The sequence below is a fragment of the Thalia democratica genome, chromosome 4 (genome assembly GCF_965202585.1).
Source record: "Thalia democratica chromosome 4, ktThaDemo2.hap1.1, whole genome shotgun sequence".
NCBI classification, from domain to species: domain Eukaryota; kingdom Metazoa; phylum Chordata; class Thaliacea; order Salpida; family Salpidae; genus Thalia; species Thalia democratica.
In genome coordinates, this window is record NC_139168.1 from 45,812,835 (window position 1) to 45,839,470 (window position 26,636).

The 26,636-nt window shown below is 25.7% G+C and overlaps 1 protein-coding gene across 1 annotated transcript; it reads left to right on the forward strand.

Annotated features, from left to right (window-relative positions):
- The first annotated feature begins 674 nt into the window (after positions 1 to 674).
- LOC145833391 (ATP-binding cassette sub-family C member 3-like) lies at positions 675 to 25,941 on the forward strand. Its single transcript, XM_082940571.1, has 26 exons — positions 675 to 805; positions 2,356 to 2,533; positions 2,837 to 2,998; positions 3,955 to 4,113; positions 4,961 to 5,098; positions 5,555 to 5,701; positions 6,170 to 6,254; positions 7,419 to 7,485; positions 9,378 to 9,504; positions 9,755 to 10,012; positions 10,247 to 10,414; positions 10,684 to 10,882; positions 11,100 to 11,238; positions 11,320 to 11,449; positions 11,508 to 11,594; positions 11,785 to 11,914; positions 17,363 to 17,517; positions 21,949 to 22,104; positions 22,206 to 22,405; positions 22,759 to 22,885; positions 23,534 to 23,635; positions 23,694 to 23,840; positions 24,068 to 24,226; positions 24,332 to 24,498; positions 24,923 to 25,117; positions 25,830 to 25,941. Exons 1-26 carry the CDS (start codon positions 714 to 716, stop codon positions 25,939 to 25,941), a joined length of 3,786 nt encoding a protein of 1,261 aa, XP_082796697.1. The 5' UTR covers positions 675 to 713.
- The last annotated feature ends 695 nt before the right edge of the window (positions 25,942 to 26,636 follow it).

The window sequence follows — 26,636 nt, forward strand, 5'->3', positions numbered from 1 at the left end:
GAGCAATCAACCTTTAAGTTTGTTTAAGTAAAAACCTTCGCATATGCAGTTAAATTATTATAATTTACTTATATTCGACTTTAATATAGCTAAACAACTTTTAAATATTCAAAATTTAAAGTTAATCATTCGCTTATAGAGATCCTAGCTTAGCAAGTTCACTCGAATATATAATAACAAACTTTCACAATATAGTTTATTGAACGACAAAAAAAAGGTTAAAGTATTAGGTCCTGGGACCTGGTGCACGAAGAACCTTTCGGTTATCGAGTCATACACCAAGGATACCTTTTAATATCTTGTCCAGGATATACTCTTTCTTTATTAAATTAACATAAGCTTCTGTGTGTTAACAAACTAACATACTTCAACAGAGTTATGTATTTCTTGGCTTAGACAGTTCCGTTGAAGTGTGTTAACTTGTTAACATACAGAAGCATATGTTAATTTTGTAAAGAAAGAGTATACTGTGAAAATAAACTACTTTTATAAACTTGATTTAAAAAGTAAAACGTTTTTTCAAGTAATAATTGCTTTATTCATCAAATTTATTTTATTAAAATCTGATAAAAAATAAAGTTTAAAAATTATTTATTAAAAAAAAAAGTTAGGTCTTGTTCTTTTTTTTATGTTTAAATAGTATTAAAAAACAGAGTACTAATAGTGGGTTTGACTATTCTAAGTCTCCCTACAAAGTTAGTTTATGGAAAACCATGTTCAAGCAATATTGGAAAATGATGGCAGCTGCTGTTTTCTACAAGCTATTAAATGATACTATACAATTTCTTAAACCGACACTACTATCGTAAGATTATGTTTTAATTAAAGTTTCACTTAAGCTAAAGATTTGAAATTATTTTGAAGTTTAGCACTTAATTTTTTTTTTAAAGAATCAGTAATTTAAAAACTTTAAAACCATAAAATAAATAAAAATTAAACTTATTTTGCAACAATTTTTACAAAAAATAACTTCTAAAAACTTCTTATTAAAAATTAAGTAGAAAGTTCAATAACAGTAAAAACATAAATAGACTGCTTAAAGTTTATCGAATGTTTTCTAGATGTTTTAGAGAGAGGATAAAATAAATAGTTAAAAAAAATCTATAGTAAAAGACAACAAAGTTTACACTTTGCAAAAGTTTACTAAAACTTCATATCATATAAAATATTGTATGTTAAATTTAAATTTTATTTATTATGATTAAATGAGTAAAAAATTATATCATCTTTATTTCTAGTTTTATAGTTTACAATTTCAAATATTACAAATTAAAATAGTTTTGCTAGTTGAGGAATTTTTAAATTAAAAAGTTAAAAGAAGTAAGTATGTATTGTAAAACTTGTCCACGCATGATACATACACTTATGCTAAGTTTAAAAATACTATCTAAAAGTTTTTTTTATTTAAACATTAAAAATATTTTATATAAAATTTTTTAAATATCAAAGCTTTTTTGTACTACTGTAGGAAGCTTTTGTGACTTTTTAGCTCTTTAAAGATTTTTATAACTAATTTTATATACATATATTGTATATTGAACAACAAAAAAAAGCGCTCATAATATTTGGCCCTAAGACCTGTTGCACGAAAAAACCTTCGCTTATCGAGTCGCACACTATGGATAACTTTTTAAATCTTGTCAAGGACGCAAATAAAACAAACAAAATAAAAAAGTAGTAAAATAACTAATTTTGATTTATATATTTCAGTTGCAAATAGTATATTAATAGATCTTTTGCTTTTGACGATAACCTATATTTATATACTTTAAAAAATAGATTTAAACTTTAAAAGCGTAAAAAACTTTAAGGATTTAAAAAATTCATAGATATGCATTTAATATTTGTTGTTAATTGTGATATGAATATTGCACACAAAGTTTTCGAATTTAAAAACATCTACATCGCATACTTTATCATAAAAATACCTAGAGAATTTTTTGTATCAAAATCAGATTTTGTTGTTACGTCAGTACTAAATTCCTATTAGTTTATAAATTAGTAAAAGAGTTATCTTATATTGAAAAATCATTCCATATAATGAAATATACAACTAAAAAATATTTGGTTCAGTATTCTAAAAATTAGAAACTTAACTTTTAGATCACTAATTTTTTTGAGTTGTTTTAGAAAGCTATTTTTGTTATAAATTAAGTAGATGCAGATCTTTTAAAAATTGTTAAGTTTTATTGTTTAAACTAAGCAATAAAAAGTAGGGTATATGTAGATACTTACAAACTTTTTATGTGTAAAGAAAATATAAATAAATAGCCTCTAAATATGTCGGAAATTAATTACCATAACTAACAATTATAAAACATTTTCTGTAAATGAAATGACTTTTGTTTTTTACAGATCTATGATCAAATTTACTGAGACTCCTTCAGCTCCAGTATACCAAGGGTACTTTATAGCAGCAGCAATGTACATTGTTGCAGTTTTACAAGCAATTTGTTTACAACAATACTTTAATAAGTGTTATCTGGTTGGTATGCAAATTAGGACTTCTCTCATCACCGTTATATATGATAAGGTAGTTAAATTTAAGTAGAAAAAGTGTCATATAACACAACTTTGAGGTAGTTTTAATAATGACAGTAGTTTAATTTTAATTCACTTTACACAGTTTTATATGAAACTGAGCGAAGAAATTAAAATGTACTATTGTAGCTGAAAAAAAAACATTTTTTTGTCGTCTAGGTTCTACATAGATTTTATACAACAAAAAACAATTGATTTTCCAAATGGTTTAGTAAAAAAAAATCCAAAATGTTTTCTCTTAATTATAGAATATGTTTTTAATGGTTAAAAACTAAAAGTTTTCTTTTCTTTATAGGCTCTTAAAATTTCAAACTCAGCAAAACAAGGATCAACATTAGGAGAAATAGTGAACTTAATGTCGACTGATGCACAACGACTAATGGACTTAATGACATATGTAAATATTTTATGGTCTGGACCATATCAAATTATTTTGTCAGTTGTATTTTTGTGGAATGTAAGTTTCAATCACAAAAAATAGCGAAACTCTATTGATTTTTAAGATTTCAAAAGAATTTTAAAAAGCTTTTGTTAAATACTTTTTAAAAATAAGTTTGAAATACCTTTTTTAAGTAAAAAACATTCACTTTCTATTTTTACATACACAATTTTTTTTTGCATAAAAAATACTTTCAGCCTCGACCAATTAACATGTAAAAGACAAAATCAGTGGTAACTATTTCTGAAAAAAAACTATTTCTGTTACTTTTAAATAAAGTAGTTAAAAGCGTAATTTTTTTAAAGAATTGTTAGTTGTATAACAATCTAAACTAATACTGAGCAGTAAATATATCGTGTGTTATGGTTTTTTTTATTATATTGATATTACAAGCTATACAAGTTTGTCATTCGTATATTTTAAAAATAAAAATAAATATTTTATGGTAAACATTCATACAAGATTTTTGGGATCGTAAATTAGAAATTATGTATATGTTTCTTACTTTATACAATAACTAACTATTTAGATTATACTAAAGGGATATTTCTCGCAATTATACTATTTCAAAGTTCAAGTTTAAAAAAAATTAGTTATCGATTTCAAATTTTATAAATTTTAAATTAAGTTTCAGTGGTAAAATATTCAATTCAATTTCTTATTCTTCGATTTCATAGACTTTATTGTTTTTTACTTACATATAAAAACTTGTTTTTCTATCTAATTTGATAATTTTTACTACTGAATATGTGCTAAAGAGTGTAATATGTTTAATGTTTTAGCCTCTGTAAAAGTCATTACTACCAAAAAGTTTAAATTGCAAAACCTTTTATTCCACTATTTTTATTTAGATTTAGGATAACATATAAATATAAATCAAATACTTTTGAGCATATACAAAACTTTTAACTTCATGTTTATAGATTAAACTTTTTATATTTATTAATTTTTGATTTTTAAATACTTACTTTTAGCAACTTCAAGCAGCGGTACTAGCAGGTCTGGGAGTTATGATAATAATCATTCCTCTAAATGGGATATTAATAAAAAAAATGAGGTTGTATTCTACAGAAAACATGAAACTAAAAGATGAGCGCATGAAAATGATGAATGAAGTTTTAAATGGGATAAAGGTGTAATTATTTTACTAATAATTGTTTATTTTATAAGATATATACTGTATTGAGACATTAAATCTTAGAGATCCAAACAAGCAGAGCCCGTCGATAAATTAAAATAACCTTTTTTGTAAGCATTTACTTCACACCCTAAATATCTGTTTATCACAGTGAAACGTTGTAGTTTCAACGAAAATCATTAGTCATAATTTTATTAAATTGACAGGTTTTTATAAGATTATTGATAATTTTTTGTTGCTAATGAAAAAAAAATTACACAATATGTTTGTGAAAGAAACTTTTTAGCTAAAACTTTTTTTTTAATTATATATACGATTTTGAAGTATTTAGATTATTTAGCTTAGTATGGTTAAGTGCAAGTAAGAAATTCGAGTGACGGTTTTTACAAAAAATATGCCACGATAAAAACATAAAACTATGTTATTCTTGTTTAACGTAGTTGTTTGTTAATCAGTGTAATGTTTTAAAGTAAATATATAAAAATAATGCTTGAAAAAAAAAACTGATTTTATGTATATTTGTAAATAATTGTGTTACGAGATAAACAAGCTGCGCTAAACAGAACCAAAAAAACTGTAGTCGTAAAAAAATATTTAACTCTAATAAAACAAAGCTTATTTTTTAGCTGAGTCATAATAAGACTAAAAAGTTAAGTAGTGTCAAATTTCGTCAAAGGCTTAAAATAAAATGTTTATATTTTTCAAAAGTTCGCTATTGTAAGTTTATTTTTTTTTTTTTGTAGTATTTTTTAAAACTTATACCAAATTAGATAGAACTACTTTTTTAAGGTTTTTATAAACTAAGTGAGTAAAAGGCTTTTTTTTTATCAATTGCTTTCAAGGTTTTGAAAATGTATGCATGGGAGCCTTCTTTTGAAAAACAAATTGAAGATGTGAGAAAAAAAGAATTGAAGTCTTTAAGAAAAGTTGCTGTCCTAAAAGCAGTTTCATCATTTTTGTGGAACTGCACACCATTTTTTGTAAGTTTCTAAATTTAACATGCTGTTTTTTTTTCTGTTATTTTTTACGGTGTTAATAAATTTGAGTTAATAATTTTTCATTATACTAATTAGACTAAATTAATATTTTTTTGTAACAAAACTTAAACTTTATTTATATAACGATTTTCACTAGATTTAAAAATTTAGTTCGCAAAAAAAAGTCTTCATTAATTTTATACTTTAAACAACTTATTTCAACTTATTAGAAATATCAATATTAATTTTTTGTGTGTTTTATTCTAAAAAAATAACTAGTTTATTCCTTCCATTTATTTTTTCAAATATACAGTATGCTAACATTTGTATCTGATGTATTCAAATTACAATAATAAAAACAATGTATGACTAAATGATGTTTTAGATCATTTAAGCAAATTCTACCAATATAATTTAAAAAATGCGTTTAATCTACAACATAATAAAATGAATGAACAGGTAACAATTACGTCTTTTGGAGTTTACCTTGCTTTATCACCAGATAATGTTTTAGACTCATCAAAAACATTTGTATCGATTTCTCTTTTTGACATTATGAAATTTCCCCTTGTTATGCTGCCTTTTGTGTTTACTGCTCTCGTACAAGTTAGATTAATTTAGAAGAGTTTTTTCTATTATTTTTATTATCATTATTATTGTTCTCAAGATATTTTTGATAATGTATACATTATCAAAAGTTTTAATGACTAATAATAAAAAATACGTCTTTACTTACTTCATAACAAAAGTCAGGTTTAAATTAATTTAAAAAAAAGTAAGACTAATAACTAATTAATGTATCAATTTAGTCTAGTACTTAGTGTATGTTTTAGTTAAATACTTTTTTATATTTAAGTACGTTAACTATCTTTTTTTGAAAACTAACAAAATTTCTACTTTGATAAGTAATCTATTATACTGTTTAAACAATTATTTTAAGAAAATAGCGTCCTAAACTTTTATAAATTTGCTTATATTTAAAGTTACTATTTTATGCTTTTTAATTTGTTAGCTAAAATTCATTAACTTAGTCAGTTTAAAAGTAATCCATTGCTAATTAAGTAAAATATTTAGGCTCAGGTATCAGTGAAAAGGATTTTAAAGTTTTTAATGGAATCAGAAATTGACCAAAAATCTGTTAATAGAAAACATGATGGAGGTTAATAAATCTTTAAATAGAATACATTTTTTTACATAAAATTTCATCCGTATTTAATTACAAAGGAAATTGTTTAAAACTTATCTAACATACATAAAAAATACTGTACTCAAAGCTGGCATACTTCATACATAGTTTAACAAGCTCGCAATAAAAGTTTTCATTTATAAAAAATAATGTACTTATCATAATAGTTTATGTATTCTTGCATCTCTCCTTCAAAAAAAGCTTTTTTAAATCTTTTTCCTTGGTTAGCATTTATTTTTTCTTTAATTCCCTTATTTAGCTTGAAAGACTGAAAGAGAGTTTAAAAGACACTTTCAGAAAACTGAAGGAGACAAAAAATGAGAATAAAATTAGATTATTTAATTTGTCAGTTTTTTGTTGCATCATCATGTTTGTAATTACTTTTACTATTGTTTACTCTGTACATTACTGTTTTTTTAAGCACAAAAAATGCATAGCTGATTTCGGCTGATAGCGAGGCTACTATTTAATTTGAGTTTAATTACGCTGGTTTGCATTCATATGTTGTATTGTTGCGTTTTTTAGTTTTTTAAGTTTTAGACCCTGAATAGATTTGTTTTATATATTTATTTTGAATATACAAGTATAACATGCAACATAATAAGGCGCTTATTCTGATTTATATAAAGTTATTACGATAAAGCAGAGTGAAAAATTAAGTATATACTTTATTTCTTTTGGTAAAATGACTTAATTTTTTATGTTTGAAATTTCTGGATTTATTTTCAGAATTACAGAAACACAACTGTTTTTAATATTTCATTTTTTTTAATGTTTTTATATAGGTCCTTAAAAGATAATCTAGTTAAACCAATATAAAGTCTAATAACTTTTTCCGACTTTACAGTCGCCTTATAATTTAAAACTTTTATTAACCATTCTCAATTTGCAGAAAAACTATGTTTTTTGCAGTCTCACTTTTGTTTTTATTTTTTTCTTTAATCTGTATAATTTTCGATTGTTTATCATTATTAGCTTACTATTAGTGTTTATCAGTTTCGAAAGATATTTACATAAGAAGTATTTTTTCACTTTTATTTTTTAATAGGAATTACTCTTTTTTTATCATTTACATTTGTATGGATTATTTGCACATGTGTAACGTAGTCTCTTTAAAAACTAAAATTTTCTAAACAGAAGACCAAATAAAAATAGAAGACGGAACGTTTAAATGGAATAAAAATGAAGAAAATATCCTTGAAAAGTAAGAACCAAGAAAGATTTAATGTAAAATGAGTAGAAATTTTATTTATTTATTGTTTTTCAAAGCTTTATAAAACTTAAATAAATCCCTTAAACTAGAAAAAATAAACTTTTTTTTAACTAGCCGGTAAAGTTTACTAAAAATATTTCGCGGGCGGAGTTGTTAAAAAAGTCTTTGTTGGCTGCGTAATTGTAAAGTATTATAACATAAAATTTACAAAACTGATAAGAGCTAACTTAAATGAAAAAATTATATACAGTCACCTCTCGCGAATCTACTCACTCGATTGGTTAGGCACTCACGTTTAGTTACGCATTTTATAATTCTCAAAAATTCAAAAAATTAAATATGAAAAAATTATCATATTGTTTATTTATTGTATGTATTTACTTAACAATACATTTTTTTAATATATTTCAAGAAAATTTAAGGTAAACATTTTTAAAAATAAAGAAGAAGACAATTTTTTTAAGTTGAGATTTTTGAATTTTTTTTTGTGCCACCCATTAGGAACCTTTTAAACTCTAAGACTTTTTAACAATCCCGATTTACTTATAATGTTACTTATACGCGCGATGCTGGTTATTATCTGGCTCCGTGCGCGTTAGAAATATATCGGTGATGTTATTTAAATGTTTAGATATGACTTAGCTAAGTTATTTAGCTAAGTCGACTTAATGAATTGCGAACTAAACTTAGACTATCTTTTAAGCTTAGTTTAATTAAATAGTTAGATTGTTAGAATGCTTAACTAATTGTATATAAAGAAATCGAGTATAGAAACACAAAGCTGTTTTAAAATGAATATAAACTGCGATAACATGATAACAAAATATACAAATAAGCCACTCCAATTCACAAGTTAATATAAAAAACAGTCGCCTTCGTGCAAGAAGTACGAGGCGAACACAACCTTTAAAACGATTTATTATTACTACAAGATAAAAACTAGACTGCCCAAGAAACTCGCGTTTTACTCAACTTAGGCATTTCTTAACTTTGAGAGAAAAGGAAGAAAAGAACAGCGCTAGTGGTTACAACTTTGCTTTTTATATTTTACTTGTCTTAGCCGTCTCTTTAGACCTTTAAGTCAAAAAAGAAACAATGTTCAATTCATTATAATTAATGACATAAAGTTTCATTTCAACTCAATGTATCGCTTATTTTTAACTTCTTTGTTTATTGCCCACCTTATATTAAACTTGTTTTGTGTGGTAAAAAGTTAAAATAATTCTTTAATACCATGCAAGACAAGTTTAATCTTAGGTGGGCAAGGAACAAAGTAGAACAAATATTTTGTATACCGATAAACAATTTTAATTAAAAAAACTTTTCACATATGTGAACAATTTGAATGAAATATATATACGTAAGCCCAGAAAGAGAGAAAGTCTCTAAACTATATTTAATCAAATACATTATAAGAAAACAGCTAATAAAGTAGATTATTTTTCACATCTCGTAGAGTTACGTTCTCTCGCTTAGTTACGCACTTTTGCTGTGGACACAGTGTGCGTAGATTCGAGAGAGGTGACTGTAATAAACATTTTTATGTACTAAAAATCAAGTAAAGAGTACATTTTAAAAATTAATTACGAAAAAGATCAAACTTATTTGTTTTCACAAGCAAAAGTACGTCGCGAGTCAAACTTTTTGTTTTTCCGACCGTTTGTTGCCTACCCTTTATTTAATTAAGTTGATTTAATTCTAAGGCTTATAATTATATAGCTTGAATAAACTATTTTTGTTAATATTTTGATACTTAGTCAAAATTTTATAAAGAATAAACCATCACTTAACTGCATTTGTTGATTGTCTAAAAACTTAAATAAACTCATTTACTAAATGATAAAAGAATCATTTCCTTTATTTACAACCAAATATTTTTTCAGCATCAAAATAAATATAAAACCAGGTGAGTTAGTGGCAATCGTAGGTCACGTTGGATGTGGTAAGTCTAGCTTAATATCAGCAATGTTGGGTGAAATGGAAAAACAGGAGGGTTACGTTGGACTGAGGGTAGTTACAGCTTACTATTTAAGTGCATTAATAAGTTTAAATGATTTTAAAGTTCATCTTTTAAAGGGTTTTTTGTTTGCTACAGTTACGTTTAAAATAAATAAAATTATTAATAATAAATAGTTGTTCTTAAAATTAAGATAAATAGATTAAAAATTAAAATGGTTTAAAGTAAAATATTATGCGACTCTGTCAAATTTAATTTAAAATTTAAGTTTAGTTCGATATTTTAAACAAATACACTTGCTAGGGATCAGTAGCATATGTTCCTCAACAAGCTTGGATTCAAAATGCGACACTAAAAGAAAACATTCTTTTCGGAAAAAAACTAGCTGCAGAAACTGGACAAGAAAAATACACTCAAGTAACATCGTTTACTAGTATTAAAACAACTGCTAGTGGTAATATAGTCGATGAAAAATTTTATAATCGTACAATTCAAGCAACAGCTCTGAAATCTGATTTTGAAATATTGGAAGGTGGAGACCAAACAGAGATTGGAGAAAAGGTTTGGTTTTTAGTAATAAATACTATTTAGTCTATAATCAGATTTTTTATATTTTAGTACGTATCTTTTAAAAGAATTTAAAACTCTAAGTTAACTATTTATAGAGGTTTTTTAAGAAAAATTAGCATTAATTAGATAGATTAAAAGTAAAACAATTGTCATTGAAAATACAATTTAAGTAGGCTTTTAGGGTTTAAGTTCTAATTTTAAAAGTAAGATATTATTATATCAAAGGGTATAAATTTGAGTGGAGGACAAAAACAAAGAGTGTCGTTAGCAAGGGCAATATTTCAAGACTCAGACGTTTATTTACTTGACGATCCACTTTCTGCTGTTGATTCTCATGTTGGAAAACATATTTTTGAAAATGTCATCGGGCCGAATGGACTGCTTAAAAATAAGGTTTTAGTTATTTATTAAATAGTTTGATATATTTTTCATATTGTTTAACATTTAAAAAAAAGAAAGTTAAGAGTTGTTTCAGGTTTCTGAAAGTACGAGTATACAAAATTATGTAGTTTTTGTAAATTGTTTAAACACTTTAATCTAATTAAACAATATATATTCCGTAAAACACACTAAGTAGTTAAAAGAACATTTATACGTATAAACTTTTAAAAACTTAAACTTGATCTTAATTTAATTTGATTATACTTTTTTTTAAATTTTAGACTCGAGTTTTAGTTACGCATGGATTAAGATTTCTTCCAAAGACAGATAGAATAATCGTAATAGAAAAAGGTCAAGTAACTGAAACAGGTAGGTATGAAGAACTAATGGAAAAAAAAGCAGGATTTTCTAAGTTTGTGGAGGAATATGCATCTAAAAAGCAAAACAATGATGACGACTCAAGCATTAGCAAAAATGACGGTATTTTTTTGTTTACTTGTACTTGAACGGTGTAAACTTTTGACTATATTAAATATAAAAGTTCTGAGAATTCCTAAAAATATTATTTGGTTAATCTAATTCTTTAAAAAAAAATCAATAAAAAAAATCAAATTTAGTTTTGCTACAGTATTTTTTAAACAACAAAGAAAGACTATCCATTTAGAAAATAACTAACAAAAATAACTTACATTTTCAGTAAAGCACGAAGATTTAGACAGCTTCCCAAACAACTTGGATGAAATGGACGAAGGTGATTGCATAAAAACTGACTTTATTTCTGATTTGGAACTAAGAAAAAGTTTTAGAGACAGCATAAGAAAGACTAGATCTAGAAGGCAAGTTTATAAACACCACCAACATAAAATATCTTTTATCGTAAGGTAGTATTTAAATTACAGTGCTTTTTTATAATTCAGCAAATCTACTAGTAGCAGTACAATATCTAAACTTAGCAATAGAAAACTTCAAATAAAACTTGAGAAATATGAAAAGCGCGAAGAATCAAAAGGAAAACTTATTGAAAAAGAAGCTTCTGCCGAAGGATCTGTAAGCTACTATTTTTATGATAATTTAACCACTCACACTAATATGAACTAAATTTCAGGTAAAAACTTCTGTTTTCTTAAGATACTTCAAAGCTGTTGGAACTTTTATGTGTTTTATAATTCTTCTATCTGAAGCTCTTTATCAGGTAAAATTAAAAAAAAAACTGTTTCAGATACATAAAATAAGTAAACAATAACTATTTGATTTTTGATTGCAAAAATAAAATTGATAGTATAACTTAATAGATTCTCGTTTATTTTAAGGTATGAGAAAATTAACGGCTAATTTATAACATTAAAAATATAATTAAAAAAAAACAATCGATTTGATCACAGGTATCTGTTGTAGGAGCGTCAATATGGATTAGCGATTGGTCAGAAGATGGCGATAATTTGTCAACAGAAGAATTTCGTGAACAAATTGGACTTCGACTTGGTGTTTACGGAGCATTAGGAGCAGCACAAGGTATACAAAAATAATTACTTTAAAAAAAAATAAATAAACGATGGTTTAAGAATCTACAAGTTTATTGCAACATTTTGTTCAAACTAATTTCGGACAACAGTCCATCTTCAGTGAACTTTAACTTAGCAGAACTAAAACACATTCATGCAACAAAGTAAATAAAAGTTAAAAAATATATTATGACATAGTAATTCAAAACCGTGTATAAAACCAAACTTTTAAAAGCTAGACGATTTTTTTACATTATAATGACATTTTTGTATGTAAAAGTAAATCCAATTGAAATTAATATAAAAACAAACACTTTACCGATATAAACTTTAAATTAAAAACTATCTTATTAAAGAACTGCTTGATGTAAGTTATTGTTAATAAATAATTACTGCTATCGGAGAAATATAAATAAGAATAAAAAATAAAAACTTTTCCCAAACAATACCTAAAGTAATGACAAAAACCTATATTAATAAGAAACTGTATCTTACAAACTTCTTATCTCAAAGAAATAGTATTGTCGATGAATAAAAATAACTATTTTGAAACAAAACCTAAACCTAAGTAAGATAATAATACAAAAATTAAATAAAGAATTAAATTAACTTGTTTCAGTAACAAATTATTTTTCCTAGTATATTGTTTTTAAAGTAAACACTTTATCAAATAAACAAACGATTAAAAACTATTCTGAAACAAAAATTATTCTTAGTGAAACTATCCTATTAAAAATCGATTATTGTAAAATTATTGATTTTATAAGTTTGCTATTATCTATAAAAAGGCAGTATTGTTTTATTTATTTTTATACTTGCTTGTAATAATTTTACCCATTTACTCTCTAAATAATCTAAGTTTGTATGGTTGCTTGTTGAGTCTGTAAAAGTGATTGAATATGCTTCTTCAAAGGTTTTGCTCAATGTTGGATGCTTGTTGGCATAGTGAATTTTGAGTGCAGCTCGACCATTTGTCTCGCTGGTGGTCATGTTCTTCAAGTTATGTCTGCGAGAGCACCATCTTTGGGAAAAAGACCTAATTGTCTGTCCTACATAGTGCTCACTACAGACATTGCATTTTGCCGCATAAATCCCAAAATTTTTGCAATTCAAATTCTTTTTTAATTCAGTTGTTTTATCACTTTTTGATTCTAACAAGTTAGTTTTTTTCACCATTCCGCCTACTCCCTCTCAGTTGCATAATAAGCATTTTCCACAAGGGTGAGATCCACCAACTGCTACACTATTTTCATGGGCTTGGATTTTATAGCTTCTTAATAGTGCCGAAATTGTTTGTGGATTTTTATATGCCACTAAAACATTCGGGTTTCGTTCTCTTTCTTTCTTAGTGAGTTTTAATAGTTTCGGGAAGTTTGTCGTCTAAACACTTATATTATCGGTAATTTCTCTTGCCTTCTTCATTGGAGATCCAAACCGATTTTTCCATTTTGCTGTGATATTAATCATATCGTCAACTAAAGCCTTACAGAAGCAAGATTTTAAACATTTATCTTTTAAAGACTTTATTGCTTCTAAATAATCATTGTCACGTTTGCACAATCTTCTTAGTCTTATTGACTCTCCGAATACAATTGATTTGTAAATGGAGTGTGGATGGTGTGATTTTCCATTTAAAAACACACGATTTTTTGCTGTTGGTTTTATGTAGTTTTTTTACATATAACCCGTCTATTTCTGTCTTGTCAATGACGTGGTTGACATCCAAAAACTCAAGTTCGTCACCATCATTTTTCTAAATAAGTAAAAAAAAATTTAAGAAATTTTAGTGTTTGTTAGGCTATTTTAAAATATATATCATGAAAACTAAAAATATTTAAAAATTCATAAATATTATTATATAAGTAGTTATAGTTTGTTAATTAATATCTTAACAAAATTGTTGGGTAAAACTTATCAAAAGTTTAATTTTTTATGAGCTTGATAAGTAAAATTTGATAAAAAATAAATAAACATTATTTGACATTAAAATAAATTCTTTCAAACAATATAAATAAGACTCAATTTTTCAGAACTAAATATATTTCATGCTTCTTTCGTCAGTTGTATACTCAGCAATAAAAATAAAATTTCAAATCTATCTTATATAGTGGAAATGCAATCAACGTAATTAATTATAATAAAGCAAAGAGTAATTAACAATACATAAGTACTTCTAATTACGATGCAACTAAAAAATTATAAAACAGAGCAACAACTTATAAAACGATTGAGGAAAACAACGAAACATTATAATCAAAATATTTATGTTTACACAACTTAGGTTTTCTTAACAAAATACAAATAGCCTCAAGTTTAATTGAATCCGAAATGTGAAAACAATTTTAAATCTTTTTAAATTATAATTACTAGCACAATCAAGGTTATTTACTATGTGTTCAGAAATAGCAGATCTTTTTGAAGCATTTATTACTCTAATAGATTTAGTTTTCTTATTACTCTTACAAAATTCATCGATACTTTTTGGAATATGTTCTTTTATTCTTTTGCCAAATTGTCTTGAGGTCATCCCGACATAACTAGCTTCACAGAAGCAGTTAAACTGGTAAACTAACATACTTTTTTTAAATTCTGCTATCGGATCTTTTTCTCCAGGTCTGAACATTGGTTTCGATATAAAAATAACAATTGGCTTGGCCAAATGATACGCCCTACTTACTAATTTACATATCTCTCTTTCTAAAACTCCTGAGTTCTTATAGACATAAGGCAATACTAAAGGAATCAAGCATTTCTCCGGCCCTGCTGGCTTTATTTTGTTCAAACTATTAAGATTTAAATTTATAATTTTAATAACAAGTTCTTGTGGATAACCATTTTTATTTAATATCAATTTTATCTGTTTTATTTCGTCATCAAATAATTCTCTTGAACAGATCTTATGTGCTCGATGGCAAAGCGTTCTTATTAAATTTGTTTTTCTCTTCATGCTACAGAATGAATGAAAGTTTAAGTAGTTACCAGTGGAAGTTTTCTTTCTAAAAACGGATGTCAAAAATTTGTTCTTGTGTCCTTTAACTAAAACGTCAAGAAAAGCCAACTCATCATTATTTTCCTTTTCTGAAGTAAATTTTATTGAAGAATGTGTTTTGTTCAACACATTAAAAAGTTCATCTATCTCTTTCTCATCTTTTCCTAGTACAAAACAATCGTTGACATATCTATAATAAGTTACTTTGTACTTAGAGGTCCTCTTTCTTTCTATAAAGCACATAAATATATTTGACAAAGTTGGCCCTAATGGGGAGCCCATGGCTATTCCATCATGTTGGGAATACATTTGTGAATTAAATGTAAATTGTACACCACTAGTGGATAACTTTAAAAGTTCACGAAAATTGTTTTTGCTTATACTGGGTGTCTAAAGTCTATACAAAGTGTCAACACAAATATCCAATACTTCATCTAGCGGTACATTTGTGAATAAACTTTTGACATCAAAGGATGCCATAAAAGTGTTATTTTAATTAATCTTTTTTATTTGATCAGCAAAAGAAAATGAGTCTTTTAACATATAAGAAGCGAAATGTTCCAATACCGGATAAAGTTGGTCATTAAGAAATTTTGCCAACTTATGTTGAGCAGAGTTCACCATGGATAGGATTGGTCTTAAAGGATCATCTTTCTTATGTATCTTTGGTAAGCCATACAATCTTGGAGTAATGGAACCAACAGGTTTGATCAAATTATAAATGTCTTCATTAATTTCTTTGGTAAAAAGTAGATTTTTAAGAATTTTAACAATTTCATTCTCAACTTTGTTAATATTATCAAACTTATTTGCGGGACCAAGAAGTGTTAACTTGGTTGTGTCCTCAATAATCTCATCCATTTTATTTATATAATCTGTTTTATCCAAAACTACACATCCATTACCTTTGTCAGGTTTAGAAATTATCACAGAATCATCATTTTTAAAGTTTTTAATTACATTTCTTATCTCAGGTATATTTAATAAATCACTTTTAACTGGCTTAAGTTTACAATAATTATGTGCTAATGCAGTAAGGTTAACCTTCGTTGCTATTTCTTCTGAATTTGATATAGGTTTTAATTTACTAAGCTGTTTATAGAACTTTTCAAAACCCAAGAAAACTGATTCTTTGTCAGGTTGTCTTGTCGGTAGGGAGAAATTAAGGCCTAAACTCAAGGCAAAACTTTCTTCTTTAGATAATTCTCTTTTAGATAAATTAAATACGCTACACTTGGCAAGTTTTCCATATTTTGAAGCTATCAGTTTTTGTAGTTTGTTTTGGTTTTGTATGCTTAACTTATTCTTGTTTTTAGTGGTAACAGAGTTTATATATTCCAAAAAATTCTTAAAGTCCTCACATTTAATTTTATTTTTCAGGCTATTTGTCATAAGTTCAGTTTCATAGTTTAAATACTTCACAATTTTCTCTATTTTCACAATTTCACATTTCAAAAACAAATTTTCAACTTTATTAGACATTTTTAATTTTGAACTTCTTATTTTAAATAAGATCCACTTAGGTAATACAAACATAAGGCTACATTGCTTCAACATTTCTATACATAAACTTTTCTTAGTAATTTTGCACTGAGTCATTATAAGCTATTATAATTATTTATTATGTGCTAGTCATTATAATTTAAAAAGATTTGTAATTGTTAAAAATTGAATTCAGATTTCGGATTTAATTAAACTTGAGGCTATTTGTATTTTGTTAAAAAAACCTAAGTTGTGTAAACATAAAGATTTTGATTATACTGTTTCGTTGTTTTCCTAAATTGCTTTATAAGTTGTTGCTCTGTTTTATTTTTTAGTTGCATTGTAATTAGAAGTACTTTTGTATTGTTAATTACTCTTTGCTTTATTATTATTATTATTATTACGTTGATTGCATTTCCACTATGTAAGTTAGATTTGAAATTTTATTTCTATTGCTTAGTATACAACTGACGAAAGAAGCATGAAATATATTTAGTTCTGAAAAATTGAGTCTTATTTATATTGTTTGAAAAAATAAATAGATACTATTACCTTCTAACTGTTTTACTATTGTTGTTATCATCTTTTTTTTAAGACATATGTTGTTGTTTTTTTATTTAATCCTAAAAAATGTCTTAGTTCTTTTTCATAGAGCTGTATATTAAAAACAAGTATAGTTACAATAAAATTAATATATTTTAATTTTAGTTATCAAGTTAGTTTTCAAACTATATCTTGTAAAACTGCATTTTTTGTTAAAGTTCGCTCTACTTTTTTTTCTAATTTTAATTAAAGGTATAAAAAACTTAAATTTATTAAAAGTTATATTTATAGTTCACGTTAAACTTTATATCTGATAATTTTAAAAACAAACGGTATTTGTTTACTTATTTAATTGATATACAATTTTAAAATTTAATTTTTACATTTATCGTTTATCCTTTTTATTAGTATGAAAACAAGATAACATAAAACTTTATTTTCAAGCGTTTTTCGTAATGGCGGATGTGTACACATTAGCAATCGGTTGTTTAGAAGCTGCAAGAAAAATGCACCAGGTGCTATTGCACAATATATTACGAGCACCAGCATCTTTCTTTGATACTACTCCACTTGGAAGAATAGTTAATCGATTCTCCAAAGTATATAAGCTCTTATTTATCATATTATAGACTTGTTTAATTTTATAGCTTTTCATTCACAATTAAAGATTAAGGTTAACTTATAGTTTTTAACATTTTAAACTACTAAAGTATAATTTGCTCAAACTAGCAATGATAAAAGCTTAGTATATTTATCATCTAAAAAGATTAAACTAATATGTAAAAACAAACATTATTGCTCAACACTTTATTGAAGAACAAAAACATCGGCGAAAGTCTGCAGAGCAGAAGCCTGGACTTTCGTTTGCCGTGAGACAAGCTCAAGTTAAACAAAAGGGTTAATTATGCCAATTCGATCATCAGACCACAAGTTTCGGTAGACTGAGACCTGTTTCGTCCTTATTATGGCTGATTATTTAGTTACACCCGAAAAACTTACAGTCGTCTATCTGCAAACGCTTTATAATGCTTTCAAACCAAGCAACCATTTGCTGGCAATGATCAGTGACGTCAGCATTGTCTTTTGCCGTGCAACTTTTAAAACATTGTCCACTAGGCAAGACATCTGGTACGCTCGTTTTTAACAAAGAGTTGTTCATGCCAATTCGATCATCAGACCACAAGTTGAAACGAGCGACTAGATGTATTGTTTAGTGGGTTTACTATCATTTCTAACTCGCCATCATTTCTAACCCGATCATTTCTAACCCGATCATTTTTAACTCGATCGTTTCTAACCCGACAATTAGTAATACGATCTGTATTAATATGTTTATGTATTGTTGTATTAAAGTAAGGATTTGTTTTAAAAATAAAATAATCTCAACAAAGTTGTTTTTTTAACCGAAATTTAGTTTATTTTGTTTAAGGTAAAGCTTAATGTTTAGATAGCTTTAATAAAATTCAAATTTTGATGTTTATTGCTATTGGAAGTCTTTTTTTTCTTACGCTAGACCAACACATAAAACTCTGGGTCGCTTAAACTAAATAGCACATAACGAAGTATCAAAAATTTATATACTTTAAAACAAAACTACAGTTTTATCTAATTTTTACAGATTAACAGCAAAAAAATCAACACTTAGTATAAGACTAGATAACTTATTTATGATTCGAAGGAGAAATACTTTAACAAACTTGGTTTTAATTTTATAATAAGAAACTTAAATGTCAATTCTTTCAACGATCAGTGAGTTCCAATAAAACAAAACACAGCTGTACAATCTTTCATTTTAAAATTAACTTTCAATTTCTTTTCAACAAACAACCTCCTCTGGAAAATTCAGCAACACATATTGAGACAATTTAATAAATTTTTTCTAAAATTTTAATTCAGCAATCAGCAAAATAGTCTGAATTACGCACTTCTAGAATAAGGTGCAGGATTACTTTTATAAAATTCATTTAGAATATACTACAATGTCAGAATTCAAACAAACTACAAAAATTTATGAATAAAACTTTTCTTGTTTATACATCTACAAGAAGTATACATATCCTAACTTTTAGAGTTTGGTTCTGCACATTTGTGCAACGGTTTGTATTTCATTGTTTTTTTTTTGTAGCTTTGCCAAAGCATAATCGAAACATTTTAATAAACATAATTAGAATTAAAGTACAGACAACTGAAAAAAAAATCCAAAATTTAAATGTATTGACAAACTACTAAGTTTAAAACCTTAAGTCCAAATCACATTAATAATACAGGTCAAACAAACATTTTCGGAAACATTGAAAAATGGTTTATTATTTACATAGGAAAGGCAATTCTAATAAAATCAAACTATAGAATGAACAAAATCCTACATATTAAATCAATGGTTCATAGGTTTAAAATTTGAAAAATTACTGATAGTTTCTAATATAAAGTTTCTGATATAATATGTTTTGGTTTTAAGAAAACAAATAGAGAGATCTCAACTGCTGGAGGAGAAGTAATATATTTATTCTTTCAAAAATTTATTTTACAAACTAAGTTTCGGTCAAAGACCTCTTCAGTGCTTAAATAAATCTTATTCAAATAGAAATTCTATTTGAATAAGATTTATTTAAGCACTGAAGAGGTCTTTGACCGAAACTTAGTTTGTAAAATAAATTTTTGAAATAATAAATATATAAAGTTTCTGATTTTAATCAAGTAAGCTTTTATAAAATTTGTTCAACTTTATGCAAAGATTAGTTTTGTTTGAAAGCTAACTCCATATTTAAACTGATAGATACTTATGACTGCATGCATTTTACGATTTATTTTCGTGGTAATAAATTATTTTAATAGGATTCAAAAATTGATTATAAATTAATTGTAGATTTTAGTTTTAAAAGCATTAGGAAAAGTATAAGTCTTCTGTATTCGAAATATTAAATATTAAGTTTTGATAGTTGTCAATGTAAGAAGTATAATGAGCATTGCAGCGATTATAGATTATTCTTTACTTTTTCTTGAAGATATTCTATATGTTTAGTATAAATTTTAAGTAAGGAGACCAAATTGGCAAGTTTCATTCAAATTTAGTGCAGTTTTAAACAAAATACCATTTTTTAAGAGTATAAGTTATAGTATATATGAAACTTAGAATAATACAGTAAATGAAATTTAGTAATCGTAATTAGTATGGTAATTTCATTTAAAATTTTCATCATTAAATTCTAAGTTCTTAATACGAAAGTGTATACTGTTTAAAACAAAGTAAAAAGTAGAGGTAAACGTCTATTTTTTATAAATAAACCCTGTCATTTACTAGAACTTAAATTAGATTTTCTTTCTTTTAGCCAATGGTAAATTATATCTAAAGATTAAGTAAGAAATATTATAGAATATATATAAATATAAAAATTAAGTGTCGAAAACTTATTATTTTGATTTTTTCATATTTCTTTTAAAATATTTTGTATATAGAGTAAAATAACTTTACATTTTTAGTAGTATTTAAAAGTTATAAAAAATTAAAACTGTAAAATAATTTTACACAATTAATAAAAAAAAATTATTTAGTATTTTTCTTGATATCTTTTAAAAGTTATTATTTCACAGACTTCAAAAAACACAAAAACTTTAGATTATTCAGCGATCATTATTTATGATTTATAAATATAAGTTATTAGATTAGTTTATACAACTGGAAAAATGAGGTAAAAGTGTAAACTAATATTATGCTAAGTTATTACTAAAATAAAAAATTATACAAAAATGTTTTGTACGTAAAAAATTAAATCAGTATGTTTTAAAGAAATTAAAGATTGAACTTTTTTAATTATTTTAATTACTTTATTAAAATATGTTTGTTTTTGCAAAAAAATCCTGAAAAATGAACGTAAATAAACAAGTAAAATGGGTTAGAAACGAACGGGCTAGAAACGATCAGGCTAGAAGTGATTAGGTTAAAAATGATCGGGTTAGAAATGATCGGGTTAGAAATCATCGGGTTAGAAATGATCGGGCTAAATTGGGTTAGAAATGATCGGGTTAGAAGTGATCGGGTTAGATATGATCGGGTTAGAAATGATCGCGTTAGAAGTGATCGTGTTAGAAGTAATTGGGTTAGAAGTGATCGGGTTAGAAGTGATCGGGTTAGAAGTAATCGGGTTAGAAGTGATCGGGTTAGAAGTGATCGGGTTAGAAATGATCGGGTTAGAAGTGATCGGGTTAGAAATGATCGGGTTAGAATTGATCGGGTTAGAAATGGTAGCGGGTTAGAAATGATCGGCTCCCTGTTTAGTGGACAATGTTTTAAACGTTGCACGGCAAAAGACAATGCTGACGTCACTGATCATTGCTAGCAAATGGCTGCTTCATGTGAAAGCAATATAAACCGTTTGTAAATTGAAGACTGCAAGTTTTTAGGTTATTACTAATTTTTAATTCCTAATAAGGACAATACCAGTTTCAGTCTGCCGAAACTTGTTGTCTGATGATCGAATTTAATATGATCGATCCTCTTATCTCACTTTATTGAAATTTATCAACTATAAAAAAGGTTTTATATGAAAGAGAAGTTAAAATGTATCTATGTAGTAATTGATAAGTATTTTTATATACTTTTCTTAAAGCTACCTTAAAAATTTTTCAAATTTGTTATACATTAAATGATAAAAGTAAGTTCGAGTTTAAAACTATATTTTTAATTCTAAAGTAGGTTTGGCAATGAAAAAATAGACGACTATTATATTATTAATTGTTAGTACAATACTAATTTACGTTTAAGTATTTAAGAATAATTTAACAAAAAAATCTAATTTTTGTCTAAGCAAAACGTTAAAAAAAAACACCGGCCGCCATAGTGTTGCACAAAGTATTTTTCATAGTTTTTGTTTCTGGATGAACAAACACTGTTTAATAAGATACACATCTATAATTAAGTTAGATATCTTTATTAAAACTACAGTATTTGAAACTTGTTTTTCTGAAACTTTCATATATTTTTATAATCTTTATGATTACATTAAAAGGTAAAAAGTAATCGTTGTAAATAGGATGTGTATACAGTTGATGACACTTTACCTTGGGCAATAAGACAATGGAATGGGTGTATGTTTCAAGTTGTTGGAATTATAGCGGTTATTATGTACTCAACTCCAATATTTGGAGCTGTAGTACTTCCTATTGCTATATTATACTACATCGCCCAAGTATGAAATTGTAGTAGTCTAATGCTAAAATGCATTATTTTCATTTACTTCACTTACAAGCTAGAACTAATCTAAAAATGATAAAATTAATAATTTTAAAGCGGTTTTACGTTCGAACATCTCGTCAATTGAAAAGGATTGAAAACGTAACAAGATCACCAATTTACTCGCACTTTAGTGAAACTGTATCAGGGTCGACAGTTCTAAGAGCTTTTGACCAAGGTGAAAGATTTACAAAAATTTCCGCTGATAAAGTAGACTTTAATCAGAAAAACTACTATGCAAATGTAATATCCAACAGGTTTTTTGTAAAATAATATATTTAATCACAATGACAAGGATTAATGTATAAAATTTTAAAATTTTCAACAAAAAAAGCTGTATGAGTAAAATATCAAAACTTTTTCCAATAGTTTATATCAAAATTTTTAAAGCTAGTTAATTTTGTTTTAATGAAAATTAATACGTTTTTTATAGTTTAAGATTAGAAATAAACACTTACAAACACTATATAAGTTAAACTTACGGTATTTTTTGTTATTACTTTAATGTACTAGGTAACCAATGTTTTTTTAGTTATAATTACGTACTATGGCTACCAAAGGTTTTTAGAAAGTATCTGTTTGAAAAGTTATAAACTTTTGAAAACTGTAGATGGTTAGCAATCAGGCTCGACATTATTGGAAACGCTATCGTATTTTTTGCTGCTCTTTTTGCTGTTATACAAAGAGATACAGTTAATGGAGCTATAGCTGGACTTTCAATTTCTTATGCTCTTAATGTAATTTTTTGTTATTTACATTATAATTTCTCCTAATATCTATTTGTTATTTGTATATCAAAGTTTCTGTTCAAATTTTTTTTAATTTTCTAATACTTGTAATTAAAAAATTTAAAATTAAATACAAAAGTTTGTTTCAGTTTTTTTAATTAGGTTTAAACAAATAATCAGTAGAAAACTAACTATTGTATTTTTCAATGATTCAGTGTATTTATCTGAGTATGTTTCTTTAATTTAAGTAAATCTATCCAAGCTAATTTACTTAAGTATTTAGAAATACGTTTTTTTTTATTAACTTAAATTGATTCGTTAAGTTGTTTATTTCCTTACAAGTTTAATAATAAACTTTTTAACATTTTATTTTGAAAATCAATTAACTTATATTTTAATTATACTGTCAATGAAGAATGTTATATAAAACTAAACTATAACAAAGCTTTTTTAAATAAATATAGTCTATATAGAAATATCTTCAAATAATTTTAAATATATAATTAGCTATTAACTATTTTAAAGTTTTAAATTTTCAAGTTTTTAATGTTATCAAGTCAACAATTTCAGTTTCATTAAATTAACACTTAAAAAGCTTACGTTTTTATAATTTAGTATAAAAATTATAACAATTAAAGTGCATAAAAATTTATAAAGGTAACTTCAACTCTGAACTGGCTAGTTAGACAAACAAGTGAAACTGAAATACATGTGGTATCCGTTGAAAGATTGAAAGAGTATTCTGATGTTGAATCAGAAGTTAGTCAATAATGTTTAAAAAAAAATGCATTGTTAAAAATTTTTAAAAACTATTCAGGCACCTTGGGACATACCAAAATCTAAACCAGATAAACAATGGCCCAACAAGGGACTGGTTGAGTTTAGCAATTACAGTACAAGATACAGAAAAGGACTTGAACTTGTTGTTAAAAACGTAGATGTCAATATAAAGCCTGGAGAAAAGGTTATTTTACTAATAACTAAAATTATAAAAATAACATACTAAAACTTGAAACAAAAAATATTAGAGCATTTAATTTTCTACTACAAAAATAATTGTATAAAACTTTAGTCTTGCTTAAAATTACCGTTCTATAACTATTTTTTAAAGTTTAATTTACTAGTATTTTGTTAATGTTTTCTTTTAACATTATTCAATCAAGCTTTACAGCAGTAGTTTCTATAATTCAGGTTGGAATTGTAGGAAGAACAGGTGCCGGCAAGTCTTCCTTAACATTAGCTCTATTCCGTATAATTGAGGCTGCTGAAGGAAGTATAAAAATAGATGGCATTGATATTTCCCAAATAGGGCTGCATAGCTTGCGGTCATCTATAACTATAATTCCTCAAGTTAGATATACTTGTTTTATTGATTTTGAAAATAAATAAGCATATTAAAGTTATAGTAAATTTCAAGCTTCATTTCCTAAGTATAATAATTACTTTACTTTTAAGGACCCAGTTCTATTTTCGGGTACACTTAGAATGAACTTAGATCCTTTTGAAAGGTATACAGATGATGAAGTCTGGAATGGACTAGAGTATTCGTATTTGAAAGAATACGTTTCGAATCTACCCGAAAAGTTAATGCACATTTGTACTGAAGGAGGGGAAAATTTAAGGTTTTTTTTGTTTGTTATTTTGTAGGATTTTTCATTTCATTTTTTTAGGATTTTTCTATCGCTGAATAATTTATTAATTGATAAAAATAAGTCTATATTCTAATTTCAAAGTTAAAAGTAAATTGCTTCTGTGTTTTTGTGTTACACTTAACACTAACTATTATATCTACTTTCAGTCAAACCTAAAAAATATATCAAGTTGTGTCTCAATACTGAAAAAACTGCTAATGAAAAAAAAGTTTATACTTGATTAAAAAACAAACTGCAAGCTAGTTGATAAAATCCTAGCTCCAGTTTTTACATATTTTAACTTAAAGTTTATAAAAGTTAATTTGTTTATCTATCTATAAGAACAGAAAACTTTTTAAATTCTATTTAAAGTGAACAAATTGTATCTGTTTTTAAAATATTTAAAAAATGGCAGTGTTGGTCAGCGACAACTAGTGTGTTTAGCTAGAGCTCTTTTAAGAAGATCAAGGGTTCTTATATTGGATGAAGCTACGGCAGCAGTAGATTTACAAACGGATGAACTTATACAAAATACAATTAGAGATCAGTTTAAGGAGAGTACTATTATCACAATAGCTCATCGACTTAATACGATAGTTGATTATGACAAGTTAGTTTAAGTAGGCTTTTGAATCGTTGTTATAAGAAAGAAAACTTCATATAAAAATGCAAAATAATTAATTATATGACAGACATTTATTAACATTATGCTAAAAACAAACATTAGTCCTTACAAACTGAGTGAAACTAATGTTAAAACGTTGTGGTAATCCTTTTTTTTTTCTATAGTATAAAACAAACAAAAATTTATCTGGCTAAAGGTGTGATTATAAAAATAAAACTTTGAGTACCATGAGGGCTAATTTTAAATAAAAAGTTGATTTGATAGTGTTTTAATCTACATATACTTTATCAAACATTTATTTTGTTCAAACATCTGCTTAATGTTTTTTTTACACTGATCCAAATTAGATTTTAATTTTTTAAATCTTCAAAAAATTAGTATTTTATAAAAAAAACGCAAACTTAATTTAGAGGTCTAAAATTATGAGCCTATTCATTTTTTTATTGTGTCTAAACTTTCGGTTTATTAACTTACTGTTTATAGAAAATCTGAATATCCTTTTTATATTTAAAAGGTAGTTTGAACGAACACAACTGTTCTTCTTTTGTTTATGCATGTTTAAAAACTAAAATAATTTATCAACTCAAATGAATTTGTTTTAAGTGTGTTTCAACTATTTTTTACTAAACTTGTCTCAATACTTGCACTTCTAACTTTTTTATTTGAGTAAAAAAAGTATTATTTTTATTAAAATTAGGATTCTAGTATTAGGAGAAGGAAGGGTAAAAGAGTTTGATACACCAGTAAATTTACTAGAAAACAAATCATCATTATTCTATTCTATGGCTAGGGATGCGGGAATAGTTTGAAGTTACTACTTTTTTTTTTGTACTGAGTTTTATCTGTTTTTTTTTACCTTAAAAGTCTAGTTTGTTTGAAATTCTTAATCTTATTCGAATGTTATATTTGAAAAAAACGTTTTTGAAAAAAAAATACTTGACGGTTTTTCTTTTTATTTTGACAACTTTATGTCTTTGATTATTTTTAATTTGCTTTTGAACAATTTATTTTTATGTTAATGTTAATTTTCATACATATCTTAAAAAGAGTTCTAGTAATATAGCCTATTTAACAATAAATTAAACATGTTTACCTGATTAGTATATTTCAAAATTATATTTACACAAAAAAAAATCAAGAAGTAAGTTATAACTTAAAACTTGTCAATTAACATTAAAATAACATTATTAATTTGTAAGTTTCAGAACAACTATTAATTTCTTAATATCAACTCTGAAGTTTTTTAATTGAAATTTTGAAATAAGTTGTTCTGCAATTTTAGTCGATAAATTCTAAACAATAATTTAATTCAGTAATTGCATACTAGATCGTTTTGTTTTTATTAGGTTATGTAGCAGTTGTTTTACATTTTTCTTTTTTCTGTATTTAATTTTTAATTTGTTTTACATAGAAATAATTTTACACTCTTTGACAGATATCTGCAAAATTTCTAGTGTGCCTGATTTCATAATCTAATTCTTTTGCGGGCCACCTCATTTTTATA